The sequence below is a fragment of the Oncorhynchus mykiss genome, chromosome 2 (assembly GCF_057628025.1).
Source record: "Oncorhynchus mykiss isolate SJ-2025 chromosome 2, ASM5762802v1, whole genome shotgun sequence".
Classification (NCBI taxonomy): domain Eukaryota; kingdom Metazoa; phylum Chordata; class Actinopteri; order Salmoniformes; family Salmonidae; genus Oncorhynchus; species Oncorhynchus mykiss.
The window spans coordinates 1,341,412-1,359,146 of NC_143023.1; the positions used below are offsets into that span (position 1 = coordinate 1,341,412).

A 17,735-nucleotide genomic window follows, 5' to 3' on the forward strand; every position below is an offset into this window, starting at 1 on the left:
AATGGATTGATTGAGACCAGGTAATGGATTGATTGATTGATAATTGATTGAGTAGCTAGTAAAAGGGGAAGGGAGGTTTTAAATCACTCTTAAAAACCCACCGTTTTAGCTTAGCCTGAAATCTTCCTAGCTTTATGTTAGTGGTTTCAGACATCCTTTCTGGGACTTTAGGTTTATTTTAGTTCGTCTCTTATTTCCTCTTGGTTTGTGGTAAATTCGTCTCTTATTGCCTCTTGGTTTGTTCTTAGTTCTTTCATTTTCTTGTTTCACCAAAAAGGTTGTGTTGTTTAAGTGTATCATTTCTTTGAATAGTGTTGTGTTGTTTAAGTGTATAATTTCTTTGAATAGTGTTGTGTTGTTTAAGTGTATCATTTCTTTGAATAGTGTTGTGTTGTTTAAGTGTATAATTTCTTTGAATATTGTTGTGTTGTTTAAGTGTATCATTTCTTTGAATAGTGTTGTTTAAGTGTATAGTTTCTTTGAATAGTGTTGTTTAAGTGTATCATTTCTTTGAATATTGTTGTTTAAGTGTATCATTTCTTTGAATATTGTTGTGTTGTTTAAGTGTATAGTTTATTTGAATAGTGTTGTGTTGTTTAAATGCCCCCCCCCCCGTTTAAATAACGTTTCCACACGATGTGGTCGTACCAGACGGGCTCGTCCATCCTGGGGAGGTACTCGGGAGCCGAGGTGCCGTCTCACTTCACCTCCAACAGTAACATACTCCAGCTGGAGTTCCAGGCTGACCACTCCATGTCCGGAAGAGGATTCAACATCACCTACAGCAGTCAGTACCCTGCTCTACTATTACCGGACCATGTCCTTACGACTCACGTTGTTTTATTTTCTTTGTTGTTGGGAGAGAGAAGCCGTTGATGAACCAAGTGTACGGTCTTGTGAGTCATTGTAAACCCCACTGGTAAAAACATATGTTGAATTAGCGTTCGTTCAGTGTCACACTGTTACAAAGGCTGTAACGTTAGATGTGTCATGCGTCTCTTACCGTTTGGTCACCGAAAGGATGCTGGTTTGGAATATTTGAGGTGACAAGGTGAAAAATCTGTCGATGTGCCCTTGAGCAAGACACTTATCCCTAATTTGCTGTTGGTGCACCAATTCAATTCAATTCAAGGGGCTTTATTGGCATGAGAAACATGTGTTAACATTGCCAAAGCAAGTGAGGTAGATTATAAACAAAAGTAAAATAAACAATAAAAATTAACAGTAAACATTACACATACAGAAGTTTCAAAACAATGCTACTATGACTGACCCTGTAAAACAACACCTATCATACTACTATGGCCGACCCTGTAAAACAACACCTATCATACTACTATGGCTGACCCTGTAAAACAACACCTATCATACTACTATGACTGACCCTGTAAAACAACACCTATCATACTACTATGGCTGACCCTGTAAAACAACACCTATCATACTACTATGACTGACCCTGTAAAACAACACCTATCATACTACTATGGCTGACCCTGTAAAACAACACCTATCATACTACTATGACTGACCCTGTAAAACAACACCTATCATACTACTATGGCTGACCCTGTAAAACAACACCTATCATACTACTATGGCCGACCCTGTAAAACAACACCTATCATACTACTATGGCTGACCCTGTAAAACAACACCTATCATACTACTATGGCCGACCCTGTAAAACAACACCTATCATACTACTATGACTGACCCTGTAAAACAACACCTATCATACTACTATGACTGACCCTGTAAAACAACACCTATCATACTACTATGACCGACCCTGTAAAACAACACCTATCATACTACTATGACTGACCCTGTAAAACAACACCTATCATACTACTATGACCGACCCTGTAAAACAACACCTATCATACTACTATGACTGACCCTGTAAAACAACACCTATCATACTACTATGGCCGACCCTGTAAAACAACACCTATCATACTACTATGGCCGACCCTGTAAAACAACACCTATCATACTACTATGACTGACCCTGTAAAACAACACCTATCATACTACTATGACTGACCCTGTAAAACAACACCTATCATACTACTATGACTGACCCTGTAAAACAACACCTATCATACTACTATGACTGACCCTGTAAAACAACACCTATCATACTACTATGACTGACCCTGTAAAACAACACCTATCATACTACTATGACTGACCCTGTAAAACAACACCTATCATACTACTATGACTGACCCTGTAAAACAACACCTATCATACTACTATGACTGACCCTGTAGAACAACACCTATCATACTACTATGACTGACCCTGTAAAACAACACCTATAAAACTACTATGACTGACCCTGTAAAACAACACCTATCATACTACTATGACCCTGTAAAACAACACCTATCATACTACTATGACCGACCCTGTAAAACAACACCTATCATACTACTATGACCGACCCTGTAAAACAACACCTATCATACTACTATGGCTGACCCTGTAAAACAACACCTATCATACTACTATGACTGACCCTGTAAAACAACACCTATCATACTACTATGGCTGACCCTGTAAAACAACACCTATCATACTACTATGACTGACCCTGTAAAACAACACCTATCATACTACTATGGCCGACCCTGTAAAACAACACCTATCATACTACTATGGCTGACCCTGTAAAACAACACCTATCATACTACTATGACCGACCCTGTAAAACAACACCTATCATACTACTATGGCCGACCCTGTAAAACAACACCTATCATACTACTATGGCCGACCCTGTAAAACAACACCTATCATACTACTATGGCTGACCCTGTAAAACAACACCTATCATACTACTATGACTGACCCTGTAAAACAACACCTATCATACTACTATGACTGACCCTGTAAAACAACACCTATCATACTACTATGGCTGACCCTGTAAAACAACACCTATCATACTACTATGACTGACCCTGTAAAACAACACCTATCATACTACTATGACTGACCCTGTAAAACAACACCTATCAAACTACTATGACTGACCCTGTAAAACAACACCTATCAAACTACTATGGCTGACCCTGTAAAACAACACCTATCATACTACTATGGCTGACCCTGTAAAACAACACCTATCATACTACTATGACTGACCCTGTAAAACAACACCTATCATACTACTATGACTGACCCTGTAAAACAACACCTATCATACTACTATGACTGACCCTGTAAAACAACACCTATCAAACTACTATGGCTGACCCTGTAAAACAACACCTATCATACTACTATGGCTGACCCTGTAAAACAACACCTATCATACTACTATGACTGACCCTGTAAAACAACACCTATCATACTACTATGGCTGACCCTGTGAAACAACATCTATCATACTACTATGGCTGACCCTGTAAAACAACACCTATCATCCTACTATGGCTGACCCTGTAAAACAACACCTATCATACTACTATGGCTGACCCTGTAAAACAACACCTATCATACTACTATGACTGACCCTGTAAAACAACACCTATCATACTACTATGACTGACCCTGTAAAACAACACCTATCATACTACTATGGCTGACCCTGTAAAACAACACCTATCATACTACTATGACTGACCCTGTAAAACAACACCTATCATACTACTATGGCCGACCCTGTAAAACAACACCTATCATACTACTATGGCTGACCCTGTAAAACAACACCTATCATACTACTATGACCGACCCTGTAAAACAACACCTATCATACTACTATGGCCGACCCTGTAAAACAACACCTATCATACTACTATGGCCGACCCTGTAAAACAACACCTATCATACTACTATGGCTGACCCTGTAAAACAACACCTATCATACTACTATGACTGACCCTGTAAAACAACACCTATCATACTACTATGACTGACCCTGTAAAACAACACCTATCATACTACTATGGCTGACCCTGTAAAACAACACCTATCATACTACTATGACTGACCCTGTAAAACAACACCTATCATACTACTATGACTGACCCTGTAAAACAACACCTATCAAACTACTATGACTGACCCTGTAAAACAACACCTATCAAACTACTATGGCTGACCCTGTAAAACAACACCTATCATACTACTATGGCTGACCCTGTAAAACAACACCTATCATACTACTATGACTGACCCTGTAAAACAACACCTATCATACTACTATGACTGACCCTGTAAAACAACACCTATCATACTACTATGACTGACCCTGTAAAACAACACCTATCAAACTACTATGGCTGACCCTGTAAAACAACACCTATCATACTACTATGGCTGACCCTGTAAAACAACACCTATCATACTACTATGACTGACCCTGTAAAACAACACCTATCATACTACTATGGCTGACCCTGTGAAACAACATCTATCATACTACTATGGCTGACCCTGTAAAACAACACCTATCATCCTACTATGGCTGACCCTGTAAAACAACACCTATCATACTACTATGGCTGACCCTGTAAAACAACACCTATCATACTACTATGACCGACCCTGTAAAACAACACCTATCATACTACTATGACTGACCCTGTAAAACAACACCTATCATACTACTATGACCGACCCTGTAAAACAACACCTATCATACTACTATGGCTGACCCTGTACAACAACACCTATCATACTACTATGGCTGACCCTGTAAAACAACACCTATCATACTACTATGGCTGACCCTGTAAAACAACACCTATCATACTACTATGACTGACCCTGTAAAACAACACCTATCATACTACTATGACTGACCCTGTAAAACAACACCTATCATACTACTATGACTGACCCTGTAAAACAACACCTATCATACTACTATGACTGACCCTGTAAAACAACACCTATCATACTACTATGACTGACCCTGTAAAACAACACCTATCATACTACTATGACTGACCCTGTAAAACAACACCTATCATACTACTATGGCCGACCCTGTAAAACAACACCTATCATACTACTATGACTGACCCTGTAAAACAACACCTATCATACTACTATGACTGACCCTGTAAAACAACACCTATCATACTACTATGACTGACCCTGTAGAACAACACCTATCATACTACTATGACTGACCCTGTAAAACAACACCTATCATACTACTATGACTGACCCTGTAAAACAACACCTATCATACTACTATGACTGACCCTGTAAAACAACACCTATCATACTACTATGGCCGACCCTGTAAAACAACACCTATCATACTACTATGACTGACCCTGTAAAACAACACCTATCATACTACTATGGCTGACCCTGTAAAACAACACCTATCATACTACTATGACTGACCCTGTAAAACAACACCTATCATACTACTATGGCCGACCCTGTAAAACAACACCTATCATACTACTATGACTGACCCTGTAAAACAACACCTATCATACTACTATGGCTGACCCTGTAAAACAACACCTATCATACTACTATGACTGACCCTGTAAAACAACACCTATCCTACTACTATGGCCGACCCTGTAAAACAACACCTATCATACTACTATGGCCGACCCTGTAAAACAACACCTATCATACTACTATGGCTGACCCTGTAAAACAACACCTATCATACTACTATGACTGACCCTGTAAAACAACACCTATCATACTACTATGGCTGACCCTGTAAAACAACACCTATCATACTACTATGACTGACCCTGTAAAACAACACCTATCATACTACTATGACTGACCCTGTAAAACAACACCTATCAAACTACTATGACTGACCCTGTAAAACAACACCTATCAAACTACTATGGCTGACCCTGTAAAACAACACCTATCATACTACTATGGCTGACCCTGTAAAACAACACCTATCATACTACTATGACTGACCCTGTAAAACAACACCTATCATACTACTATGACTGACCCTGTAAAACAACACCTATCATACTACTATGACTGACCCTGTAAAACAACACCTATCATACTACTATGACCGACCCTGTAAAACAACACCTATCATACTACTATGGCTGACCCTGTACAACAACACCTATCATACTACTATGGCTGACCCTGTAAAACAACACCTATCATACTACTATGGCTGACCCTGTAAAACAACACCTATCATACTACTATGACTGACCCTGTAAAACAACACCTATCATACTACTATGACTGACCCTGTAAAACAACACCTATCATACTACTATGACTGACCCTGTAAAACAACACCTATCATACTACTATGACTGACCCTGTAAAACAACACCTATCATACTACTATGACTGACCCTGTAAAACAACACCTATCATACTACTATGGCCGACCCTGTAAAACAACACCTATCATACTACTATGACTGACCCTGTAAAACAACACCTATCATACTACTATGACTGACCCTGTAAAACAACACCTATCATACTACTATGACTGACCCTGTAGAACAACACCTATCATACTACTATGACTGACCCTGTAAAACAACACCTATCATACTACTATGGCCGACCCTGTAAAACAACACCTATCATCCTACTATGACTGACCCTGTAAAACAACATCTATCATACTACTATGACCGACCCTGTAAAACAACACCTATCATACTACTATGACTGACCCTGTAAAACAACACCTATCATACTACTATGACTGACCCTGTAAAACAACACCTATCATACTACTATGGCCGACCCTGTAAAACAACACCTATCATACTACTATGACTGACCCTGTAAAACAACACCTATCATACTACTATGGCTGACCCTGTAAAACAACACCTATCATACTACTATGACTGACCCTGTAAAACAACACCTATCATACTACTATGACTGACCCTGTAAAACAACACCTATCATACTACTATAGCCGACCCTGTAAAACAACACCTATCATACTACTATGACTGACCCTGTAAAACAACACCTATCATACTACTATGGCTGACCCTGTAAAACAACACCTATCATACTACTATGACTGACCCTGTAAAACAACACCTATCATACTACTATGACTGACCCTGTAAAACAACACCTATCATACTACTATGACTGACCCTGTAAAACAACACCTATCATACTACTATGACTGACCCTGTAAAACAACACCTATCATACTACTATGACTGACCCTGTAAAACAACACCTATCATACTACTATGGCTGACCCTGTAGAACAACACCTATCATACTACTATGACCCTGTAAAACAACACCTATCATACTACTATGGCTGACCCTGTAGAACAACACCTATCATACTACTATGACCCTGTAAAACAACACCTATCATACTACTATGGCCGACCCTGTAAAACAACACCTATCATACTACTTTGGCTGACCCTGTAAAACAACACCTATCATACTACTATGACTGACCCTGTAAAACAACACCTATCATACTACTATGACTGACCCTGTAAAACAACACCTATCATACTACTATGGCTGACCCTGTAAAACAACACCTATCATACTACTATGACCGACCCTGTAAAACAACACCTATCATACTACTATGGCCGACCCTGTAAAACAACACCTATCATACTACTATGGCTGACCCTGTAAAACAACACCTATCATACTACTATGACTGACCCTGTAAAACAACACCTATCATACTACTATGACTGACCCTGTAAAACAACACCTATCATACTACTATGGCTGACCCTGTAAAACAACACCTATCATACTACTATGACTGACCCTGTAAAACAACACCTATCATACTACTATGACTGACCCTGTAAAACAACACCTATCATACTACTATGACTGACCCTGTAAAACAACACCTATCATACTACTATGGCTGACCCTGTAGAACAACACCTATCATACTACTATGACCCTGTAAAACAACACCTATCATACTACTATGGCTGACCCTGTAGAACAACACCTATCATACTACTATGACCCTGTAAAACAACACCTATCATACTACTATGGCCGACCCTGTAAAACAACACCTATCATACTACTATGGCTGACCCTGTAAAACAACACCTATCATACTACTATGGCCGACCCTGTAAAACAACACCTATCATACTACTATGGCTGACCCTGTAAAAACAACACCTATCATACTACTATGGCCGACCCTGTAAAACAACACCTATCATACTACTATGGCCGACCCTGTAAAACAACACCTATCATACTACTATGACTGACCCTGTAAAACAACACCTATCATACTACTATGGCCGACCCTGTAAAACAACACCTATCATACTACTATGACCGACCCTGTAAAACAACACCTATCATACTACTATGACCGACCCTGTAAAACAACACATTTCACTGCACCAGTCCAGTGGATGGGGAAACTTGTATGTATTTAAAATAACATATATATATATATATTATTATTTTTCAAACAAACGTACAGTCTTGTGTTTCATTGTATATCTTTATCTAACATCGTAGCTTCCGTATCGACTGCATGGATCAGTAAAACTCACAGGGCAGATAGATGTTGGATTAGTGTTGCGTCAACGTTCTATTGTAAAACAAACTTGTCGATGAAAACCCCCCTCTGTTGCCGGGCGTCTGTTTAACAGACGTGTCACACGCCTGACGTTGTTGAGACGTCACTGACGGCCATTTATAGGGGTATCGTCATTTGCTGCGCGTGTGCGTAACGACAACTACGTTATGTGTGTGTGTGTTGCGATTCTTACCGTACAAGCTGGATGAAATTGAGACGGCACGCGAACCGGCCCTCGGTTTCAGTGGGAATGAAGATCTCAGGCTTGTTATATTGTTGAATACAATGACACCTTAGTGTCTGTTCTCCTCGGTCAAGGCAGTGCAGTCCCTTAGAGGAGGTATTGTGGTTCTGAGACCTACTGTAGGCAGCGGGAGAGTTAGCTTATCTTTTCACATAAAGAAAGTTATCTTTTTTTTTTGTTGCCACATTTCTTTCTGTCCTCCTTTTTGAAATGCCTTATTTATCATCAGACGTTATATATCATGTTCTCTCACTCTGTCTCTGTCTCTGTCTCTGTCTCTTTCTCTCTCTCCCTCTCTCTCTCTCTCTGTGTGTCTCTCTCTCTCTCTCTCTCTCTCTCTCTCTCTCTCTCTCTCTCTCTCTCTCTCTCTCTCTCTCTCTCTCTCTCCCTGTCTCTCTCTCTCTCAGCATTTGGCCACAACGAGTGTCCGGACCCAGGCGTCCCTCTGAACGCCAGACGGTTCGGGGACAGTTTCCAGCTGGGTAGCTCTGTCTCTGTGGTTTGTGAGGAGGGTTTCATCAAGACCCAGGGCACTGACACTATCACCTGCCAGCTGGAAGGGGGCAAGGTCATGTGGAGCGGACCCATCCCTAAATGTGAAGGTAACAACGATTCATTATTCACACATTTCCATTGGATGGGGATAGTGATATCCTTCAGTTATACCGCACCGGATCTAAATGTGAAGGACTACAGAGGATGATTTGTTAAGTTATTTTACAGGATATTATGTGAGGATTAGAGAGCATGAACGGTTTTCTATCTATCAACTATGTATTGTTACGACCTCCTGTGACCTGTACGTGTCTGATAACAGGGCTGTAGCCATAATAATAATTGTCGTAAGGCAGAGCGGACAATCATTTTAGTTCGAGGGCAACGTCGGGAACTCCCAAAATTCAACGCAGTAATAGATGTTTAACCAATTTAGTTGTCAAAGTCAATTTGCAGGACAGAAAAGGGGCTATTTCAAAAATATATAGGGACATTATAATTCCTCCATACTTTCTACATGGTTTTATACTTCATCAAGTGCAAGCGGAAGTCATTTTTTAAATTCCTAAATCCACAGAGGGAGAGAGGGAGGCAGTGATCTGCTATACTGTTAGAGATGTATCTACTGTAGAACCTCGTGTAGAGTCAGAGAGATGTATCTACTGTAGTAGAGGGACCTCGTGTAGAGTCAGAGAGATGTATCTACTGTAGTAGAGGGACCTCGTGTAGAGTCAGAGAGATGTATCTACTGTAGTAGAGGAGCCTCGTGTAGAGTCAGAGAGATGTATCTACTGTAGTAGAGGAGCCTCGTGTAGAGTCAGAGAGATGTATCTACTGTTGTAGAGGAGCCTGGTGTAGAGTCAGAGAGATGTATCTACTGTAGTAGAGGGACCTCGTGTAGAGTCAGAGAGATGTATCTACTATAGTAGAGGAACCTCGTGTAGAGTCAGAGAGATGTATCTACTGTAGTAGAGGAGCCTCGTGTAGAGAGATGTATCTAGTGTAGTAGAGGAACCTCGTGTAGAGTCAGAGAGATGTTTCTACTGTAGTAGAAGAACCTCGTGTAGAGTCAGAGAGATGTATCTACTGTAGTAGAGGAGCCTGGTGTAGAGTCAGAAAGATGTATCTACTGGTTCCTCTACTACAGTAGATACATCTCTCTGACTCTACATGAGGTTCCTCTGTTACAGTAGAAACATCTCTCTGTATGTTGGTCATGTCCTTAAGGTTCCAGGGAGGTGAGCAGCTCTAACAGTACAGCAGATAACTGCCTCTCTCTCTCCCTGGGTCGGTCCCAAATGTTACACTATTCCCTACATGGGGCCCTGGTCAAAACTAGTGCTCTATGTAGGGAGTAGAATTCCGTTTGGAATGCAACCCCTGACCTATGTAGTAGATGCTATATCATATTCTCTCCACCTTCCCACCCCCCCCCTCACCTCCCTCCCTCTCCCCCTCCCTCCCTCCCTCCCTCCCTCCCTCCCTCCCTGACCCTGTATAGCCCCATGTGGAGGCCACTACTCTGCTCCGTCCGGAGTGATCCTGTCCCCAGGGTGGCCTGGATACTATAAGGACTCCCTCAGCTGTGAGTGGGTCATCGAGGCGACACCCGGACGCTCTGTCAAGATCAGTTTTGACAGGTCTGTATGACAGCACAGCAGCCAGAAACCAGATAGGGATTGACTCTCCAAAAAGTCAAGAGGCTAAAATATATCACTTTTTTTGTTCCTCTCCCAAAGGGCGATACTCCTTGCTTTAGACTGGGGAAATGGTTTCAAAAGTCAGATGATGTATGTAACTCAATCCCCCAAATCAGATTAGACTGTACTTCAGATTTTAGATTCATGTTATAGACATGTTCATGTTCATGTTCATGTTCATTCATGTTATAGTGTCTCCTTCAAATTGTCCATTACATTCTGTTGGGTACTTTTGATTGGCTGAATGGGGCTTGATCCTGTATTGTATTTCAGATGTTATACTAATTACTTTAGACTGCATTGTGTTTCTCTCAGTAGGCTGAAGACTGTTTTAAAATGTTATTGATGTAGAGCTCTGGGTTGGCTGATGTCATCTGTTTTATACTGTAGAGGACTGGAGGGATGTAGAGCTCTGGGTTGGCTGATGTCATCTGTTTTATACTGTAGAGGACTGGAGGGATGTAGAGCTCTGATGTCATCTGTTTTATACTGTAGAGGACTGGAGGGATGTAGAGCTCTGATGTCATCTGTTTTATACTGTAGAGGACTGGAGGGATGTAGAGCTCTGATGTCATCTGTTTTATACTGTAGAGGACTGGAGGGATGTAGAGCTCTGATGTCATGTGTTATATACTGTAGAGGACTGGAGAGATGTAGAGCTCTGATGTCATGTGTTTTATACTGTAGAGGACTGGAGGGATGTAGAGCTCTGATGTCATCTGTTTTATACTGTAGAGGACTGGAGGGATGTAGAGCTCTGGGCTGGCTGATGTCATCTGTTTTATACTGTAGAGGACTGGAGGGATGTAGAGCTCTGATGTCATCTGTTTTATACTGTAGAGGACTGGAGGGATGTAGAGCTCTGATGTCATGTGTTTTATACTGTAGAGGACTGGAGGGATGTAGAGCTCTGATGTCATCTGTTTTATACTGTAGAGGACTGGAGGGATGTAGAGCTCTGATATCATCTGTTTTATACTGTAGAGGACTGGAGGGATGTAGAGCTCTGATGTCATGTGTTTTATACTGTAGAGGACTGGAGGGATGTAGAGCTCTGATGTCATCTGTTTTATACTGTAGAGGACTGGAGGGATGTAGAGCTCTGATGTCATCTGTTTTATACTGTAGAGGACTGGAGGGATGTAGAGCTCTGATGTCATCTGTTTTATACTGTAGAGGACTGGAGGGATGTAGAGCTCTGATGTCATCTGTTTTATACTGTAGAGGACTGGAGGGATGTAGAGCTCTGATGTCATCTGTTTTATACTGTAGAGGACTGGAGGGATGTAGAGCTCTGATGTCATCTGTTTTATACTGTAGAGGACTGGAGGGATGTAGAGCTCTGATGTCATGTGTTATATACTGTAGAGGACTGGAGGGATGTAGAGCTCTGATGTCATCTGTTTTATACTGTAGAGGACTGGAGGGATGTAGAGCTCTGATGTCATCTGTTTTATACTGTAGAGGACTGGAGGGATGTAGAGCTCTGGGCTGGCTGATGTCATCTGTTTTATACTGTAGAGGACTGGAGGGATGTAGAGCTCTGATGTCATCTGTTTTATACTGTAGAGGACTGGAGGGATGTAGAGCTCTGATGTCATGTGTTTTATACTGTAGAGGACTGGAGGGATGTAGAGCTCTGATGTCATCTGTTTTATACTGTAGAGGACTGGAGGGATGTAGAGCTCTGATATCATCTGTTTTATACTGTAGAGGACTGGAGGGATGTAGAGCTCTGATGTCATGTGTTTTATACTGTAGAGGACTGGAGGGATGTAGAGCTCTGATGTCATCTGTTTTATACTGTAGAGGACTGGAGGGATGTAGAGCTCTGATGTCATCTGTTTTATACTGTAGAGGACTGGAGGGATGTAGAGCTCTGATGTCATCTGTTTTATACTGTAGAGGACTGGAGGGATGTAGAGCTCTGATGTCATCTGTTTTATACTGTAGAGGACTGGAGGGATGTAGAGCTCTGATGTCATCTGTTTTATACTGTAGAGGACTGGAGGGATGTAGAGCTCTGATGTCATCTGTTTTATACTGTAGAGGACTGGAGGGATGTAGAGCTCTGATGTCATCTGTTTTATACTGTAGAGGACTGGAGGGATGTAGAGCTCTGATGTCATGTGTTTTATACTGTAGAGGACTGGAGGGATGTAGAGCTCTGATGTCATGTGTTTTATACTGTAGAGGACTGGAGGGATGTAGAGCTCTGATGTCATGTGTTTTATACTGTAGAGGACTGGAGGGATGTAGAGCTCTGATGTCATCTGTTTTATACTGTAGAGGACTGGAGGGATGTAGAGCTCTGATGTCATGTGTTTTATACTGTAGAGGACTGGAGGGATGTAGAGCTCTGATATCATCTGTTTTATACTGTAGAGGACTGGAGGGATGTAGAGCTCTGATGTCATGTGTTTTATACTGTAGAGGACTGGAGGGATGTAGAGCTCTGATGTCATCTGTTTTATACTGTAGAGGACTGGAGGGATGTAGAGCTCTGATGTCATCTGTTTTATACTGTAGAGGACTGGAGGGATGTAGAGCTCTGATATCATCTGTTTTATACTGTAGAGGACTGGAGGGATGTAGAGCTCTGATGTCATGTGTTTTATACTGTAGAGGACTGGAGGGATGTAGAGCTCTGATGTCATCTGTTTTATACTGTAGAGGACTGGAGGGATGTAGAGCTCTGATATCATCTGTTTTATACTGTAGAGGACTGGAGGGATGTAGAGCTCTGATGTCATCTGTTTTATACTGTAGAGGACTGGAGGGATGTAGAGCTCTGATATCATCTGTTTTATACTGTAGAGGACTGGAGGGATGTAGAGCTCTGATGTCATCTGTTTTATACTGTAGAGGACTGGAGGGATGTAGAGCTCTGATATCATCTGTTTTATACTGTAGAGGACTGGAGGGATGTAGAGCTCTGATATCATCTGTTTTATACTGTAGAGGACTGGAGGGATGTAGAGCTCTGATATCATGTGTTTTATACTCTAGAGGACTGGAGGGATGTAGAGCTCTGATGTCATGTGTTTTATACTGTAGAGGACTGGAGGGATGTAGAGCTCTGATGTCATCTGTTTTATACTGTAGAGGACTGGAGGGATGTAGAGCTCTGATGTCATCTGTTTTATACTGTAGAGGACTGGAGGGATGTAGAGCTCTGATGTCATCTGTTTTATACTGTAGAGGACTGGAGGGATGTAGAGCTCTGATGTCATCTGTTTTATACTGTAGAGGACTGGAGGGATGTAGAGCTCTGATGTCATGTGTTTTATACTGTAGAGGACTGGAGGGATGTAGAGCTCTGATGTCATCTGTTTTATACTGTAGAGGACTGGAGGGATGTAGAGCTCTGATGTCATCTGTTTTATACTGTAGAGGACTGGAGGGATGTAGAGCTCTGATGTCATCTGTTTTATACTGTAGAGGACTGGAGGGATGTAGAGCTCTGATGTCATGTGTTTTATACTGTAGAGGACTGGAGGGATGTAGAGCTCTGATGTCATCTGTTTTATACTGTAGAGGACTGGAGGGATGTAGAGCTCTGATGTCATGTGTTTTATACTGTAGAGGACTGGAGGGATGTAGAGCTCTGATGTCATCTGTTTTATACTGTAGAGGACTGGAGGGATGTAGAGCTCTGATGTCATCTGTTTTATACTGTAGAGGACTGGAGGGATGTAGAGCTCTGATGTCATGTGTTTTATACTGTAGAGGACTGGAGGGATGTAGAGCTCTGATGTCATCTGTTTTATACTGTAGAGGACTGGAGGGATGTAGAGCTCTGATGTCATCTGTTTTATACTGTAGAGGACTGGAGGGATGTAGAGCTCTGATGTCATCTGTTTTATACTGTAGAGGACTGGAGGGATGTAGAGCTCTGATGTCATCTGTTTTATACTGTAGAGGACTGGAGAAATGTAGAGCTCTGATATCATCTGTTTTATACTGTAGAGGACTGGAGGGATGTAGAGCTCTGATGTCATGTGTTTTATACTGTAGAGGACTGGAGGGATGTAGAGCTCTGATATCATCTGTTTTATACTGTAGAGGACTGGAGGGATGTAGAGCTCTGATGTCATCTGTTTTATACTGTAGAGGACTGGAGGGATGTAGAGCTCTGATGTCATGTGTTTTATACTGTAGAGGACTGGAGGGATGTAGAGCTCTGGGTTGGCTGATGTCATCTGTTTTATACTGTAGAGGACTGGAGGGATGTAGAGCTCTGATGTCATCTGTTTTATACTGTAGAGGACTGGAGGGATGTAGAGCTCTGGGTTGGCTGATGTCATCTGTTTTATACTGTAGAGGACTGGAGGGATGTAGAGCTCTGATGTCATGTGTTTTATACTGTAGAGGACTGGAGGGATGTAGAGCTCTGATATCATCTGTTTTATACTGTAGAGGACTGGAGGGATGTAGAGCTCTGATGTCATCTGTTTTATACTGTAGAGGACTGGAGAAATGTAGAGCTCTGATATCATCTGTTTTATACTGTAGAGGACTGGAGGGATGTAGAGCTCTGATGTCATGTGTTTTATACTGTAGAGGACTGGAGGGATGTAGAGCTCTGATATCATCTGTTTTATACTGTAGAGGACTGGAGGGATGTAGAGCTCTGATGTCATCTGTTTTATACTGTAGAGGACTGGAGGGATGTAGAGCTCTGATGTCATGTGTTTTATACTGTAGAGGACTGGAGGGATGTAGAGCTCTGGGTTGGCTGATGTCATCTGTTTTATACTGTAGAGGACTGGAGGGATGTAGAGCTCTGATGTCATCTGTTTTATACTGTAGAGGACTGGAGGGATGTAGAGCTCTGGGTTGGCTGATGTCATCTGTTTTATACTGTAGAGGACTGGAGGGATGTAGAGCTCTTATGTCATGTGTTTTATACTGTAGAGGACTGGAGGGATGTAGAGCTCTGATATCATCTGTTTTATACTGTAGAGGACTGGAGGGATGTAGAGCTCTGATGTCATCTGTTTTATACTGTAGAGGACTGGAGGGATGTAGAGCTCTGATATCATCTGTTTTATACTGTAGAGGACTGGAGGTATGTAGAGCTCTGATGTCATGTGTTTTATACTGTAGAGGACTGGAGGGATGTAGAGCTCTGATGTCATGTGTTTTATACTGTAGAGGACTGGAGGGATGTAGAGCTCTGATGTCATCTGTTTTATACTGTAGAGGACTGGAGGGCCTGATTGGCCAAAGCAGATATATGTCCTGTCCAATTAAATGTCCTAATTAAATAAAAGGTTAAATAAAAGAAGTATAAAAATATTTAAAATGATGAGATCTAAACCACGAAAAATTATTGGAAGCAATTGGTGTGTGAAGCATTTCTGGTCAGGATGGATGGATGGATGGGTGGATGGATGGATGGATAGATGGATGGATGGGTGGATGGATGGATAGATGGATGGATGGGTGGGCGGGTGGATGGACAACGACCATAAGAACCGATGATTGGGTAGAGGGGTGGACGGATGGGATGGAGGAATGAATTAATTAAAGAAAGAAAGAAAGAATGAACTGCTTACCGTTTCAAACCGACAAATCAGACTTATACCTGCACACAAACCATGATACCTGTACCCTCCTCGCCTCTCCTCTCCTCTCCTCTCCTCTCCTCTCCTCTCCTCTCCTCTCCTCTCCTCTCCTCTCCTCTCCTCTCCTCTCCCTTCTCCTCTCCTCTCCTCTCCTCTCCTCTCCTCTCCTCTCCTCTCCCCTTTCTCCTCTTCCCTTTCTCCTCTCCTCTCCTCTCCATTCTCTTCCCTTCCATCTCTTCTCTTTCCCTGTGTATCAGGTTCCAGACGGAGCTCAGCTATGACTTCCTGGAGTTGCATGATGGTCCCAACCTGCTCTCGCCTCTGATTGGCTCGTTCAACGGGACCCAGGTCCCACAGTTCCTGTTCAGCAGTAGTAACTTCATCTACCTCCTCTTCACCACCGACAACAGCAGATCCAACAGCGGCTTCAAGATCTTCTACGAGAGTGAGATAATAACAAGATGTTTTTTTTTTGTGGCCGGTGTTCTGACAAACACATATATGGTACAAGTCTCCCATTGATATCAATTAATGAAAATAAGTTGAGACAACAACAAGCTCTATTTCCAAACCCATTATCTTGAGTTTTATTGAAGTTCAATGAATGATTTATGTGAAAGTCTGAGTTGTGGACGTACAGTCTTGTCTCAACTCTTAATGAGACCCTATGAGACTGTTCTGGATTCCTTCTTATCAAGCAGCAAACATACACACAGCTCTGATCAGTAAGATTAGTGCCACGACGGGCCCTACTTATGATGTGCAATAGGTAGCCTGAGTTATATCTGTGTCGTAGAGTGTAGAATAAACTGATTTCCCGACTTCCTGTAGAATAAACTGACTTCCTGTAGAATAAACTGATTTCCCAACTTCCTGTAGAATAAACTGATTTCCTGACTTCCCGTAGAATAAACTGATTTCCCAACTTCCTGTAGAATAAACTGATTTCCCAACTTCCTGTAGAATATACTGATTTCCCAACTTCCTGTAGAATAAACTGATTTCCCAACTTCTTGTAGAATAAACTGATTTCCTGACTTCCTGTAGAATAAACTGATTTCCCAACTTCCTGTAGAATAAACTGATTTCCCAACTTCCTGTAGAATAAACTGATTTCCTGACTTCCTGTAGAATAAACTGATTTCCCAACTTCCTGTAGA

The 17,735-nt window shown here is 41.7% G+C and overlaps 1 protein-coding gene across 2 annotated transcripts in view; it reads left to right on the forward strand.

The window, feature by feature from the left end:
* The window catches only part of LOC110512917 (CUB and sushi domain-containing protein 3), a 522,509-nt gene that overhangs the window by 173,205 nt on the left and 331,569 nt on the right, over positions 1-17,735 (forward strand). For both annotated transcript variants that reach the window (XM_090215889.1, XM_090215891.1), the window contains exons 15-18: positions 652-787; positions 9,218-9,412; positions 10,807-10,945; positions 16,833-17,020. In XM_090215889.1, coding sequence (XP_090072015.1) covers positions 652-787; positions 9,218-9,412; positions 10,807-10,945; positions 16,833-17,020 — 658 coding nt within the window. The remainder of the gene's footprint in view (positions 1-651; positions 788-9,217; positions 9,413-10,806; positions 10,946-16,832; positions 17,021-17,735) is intronic.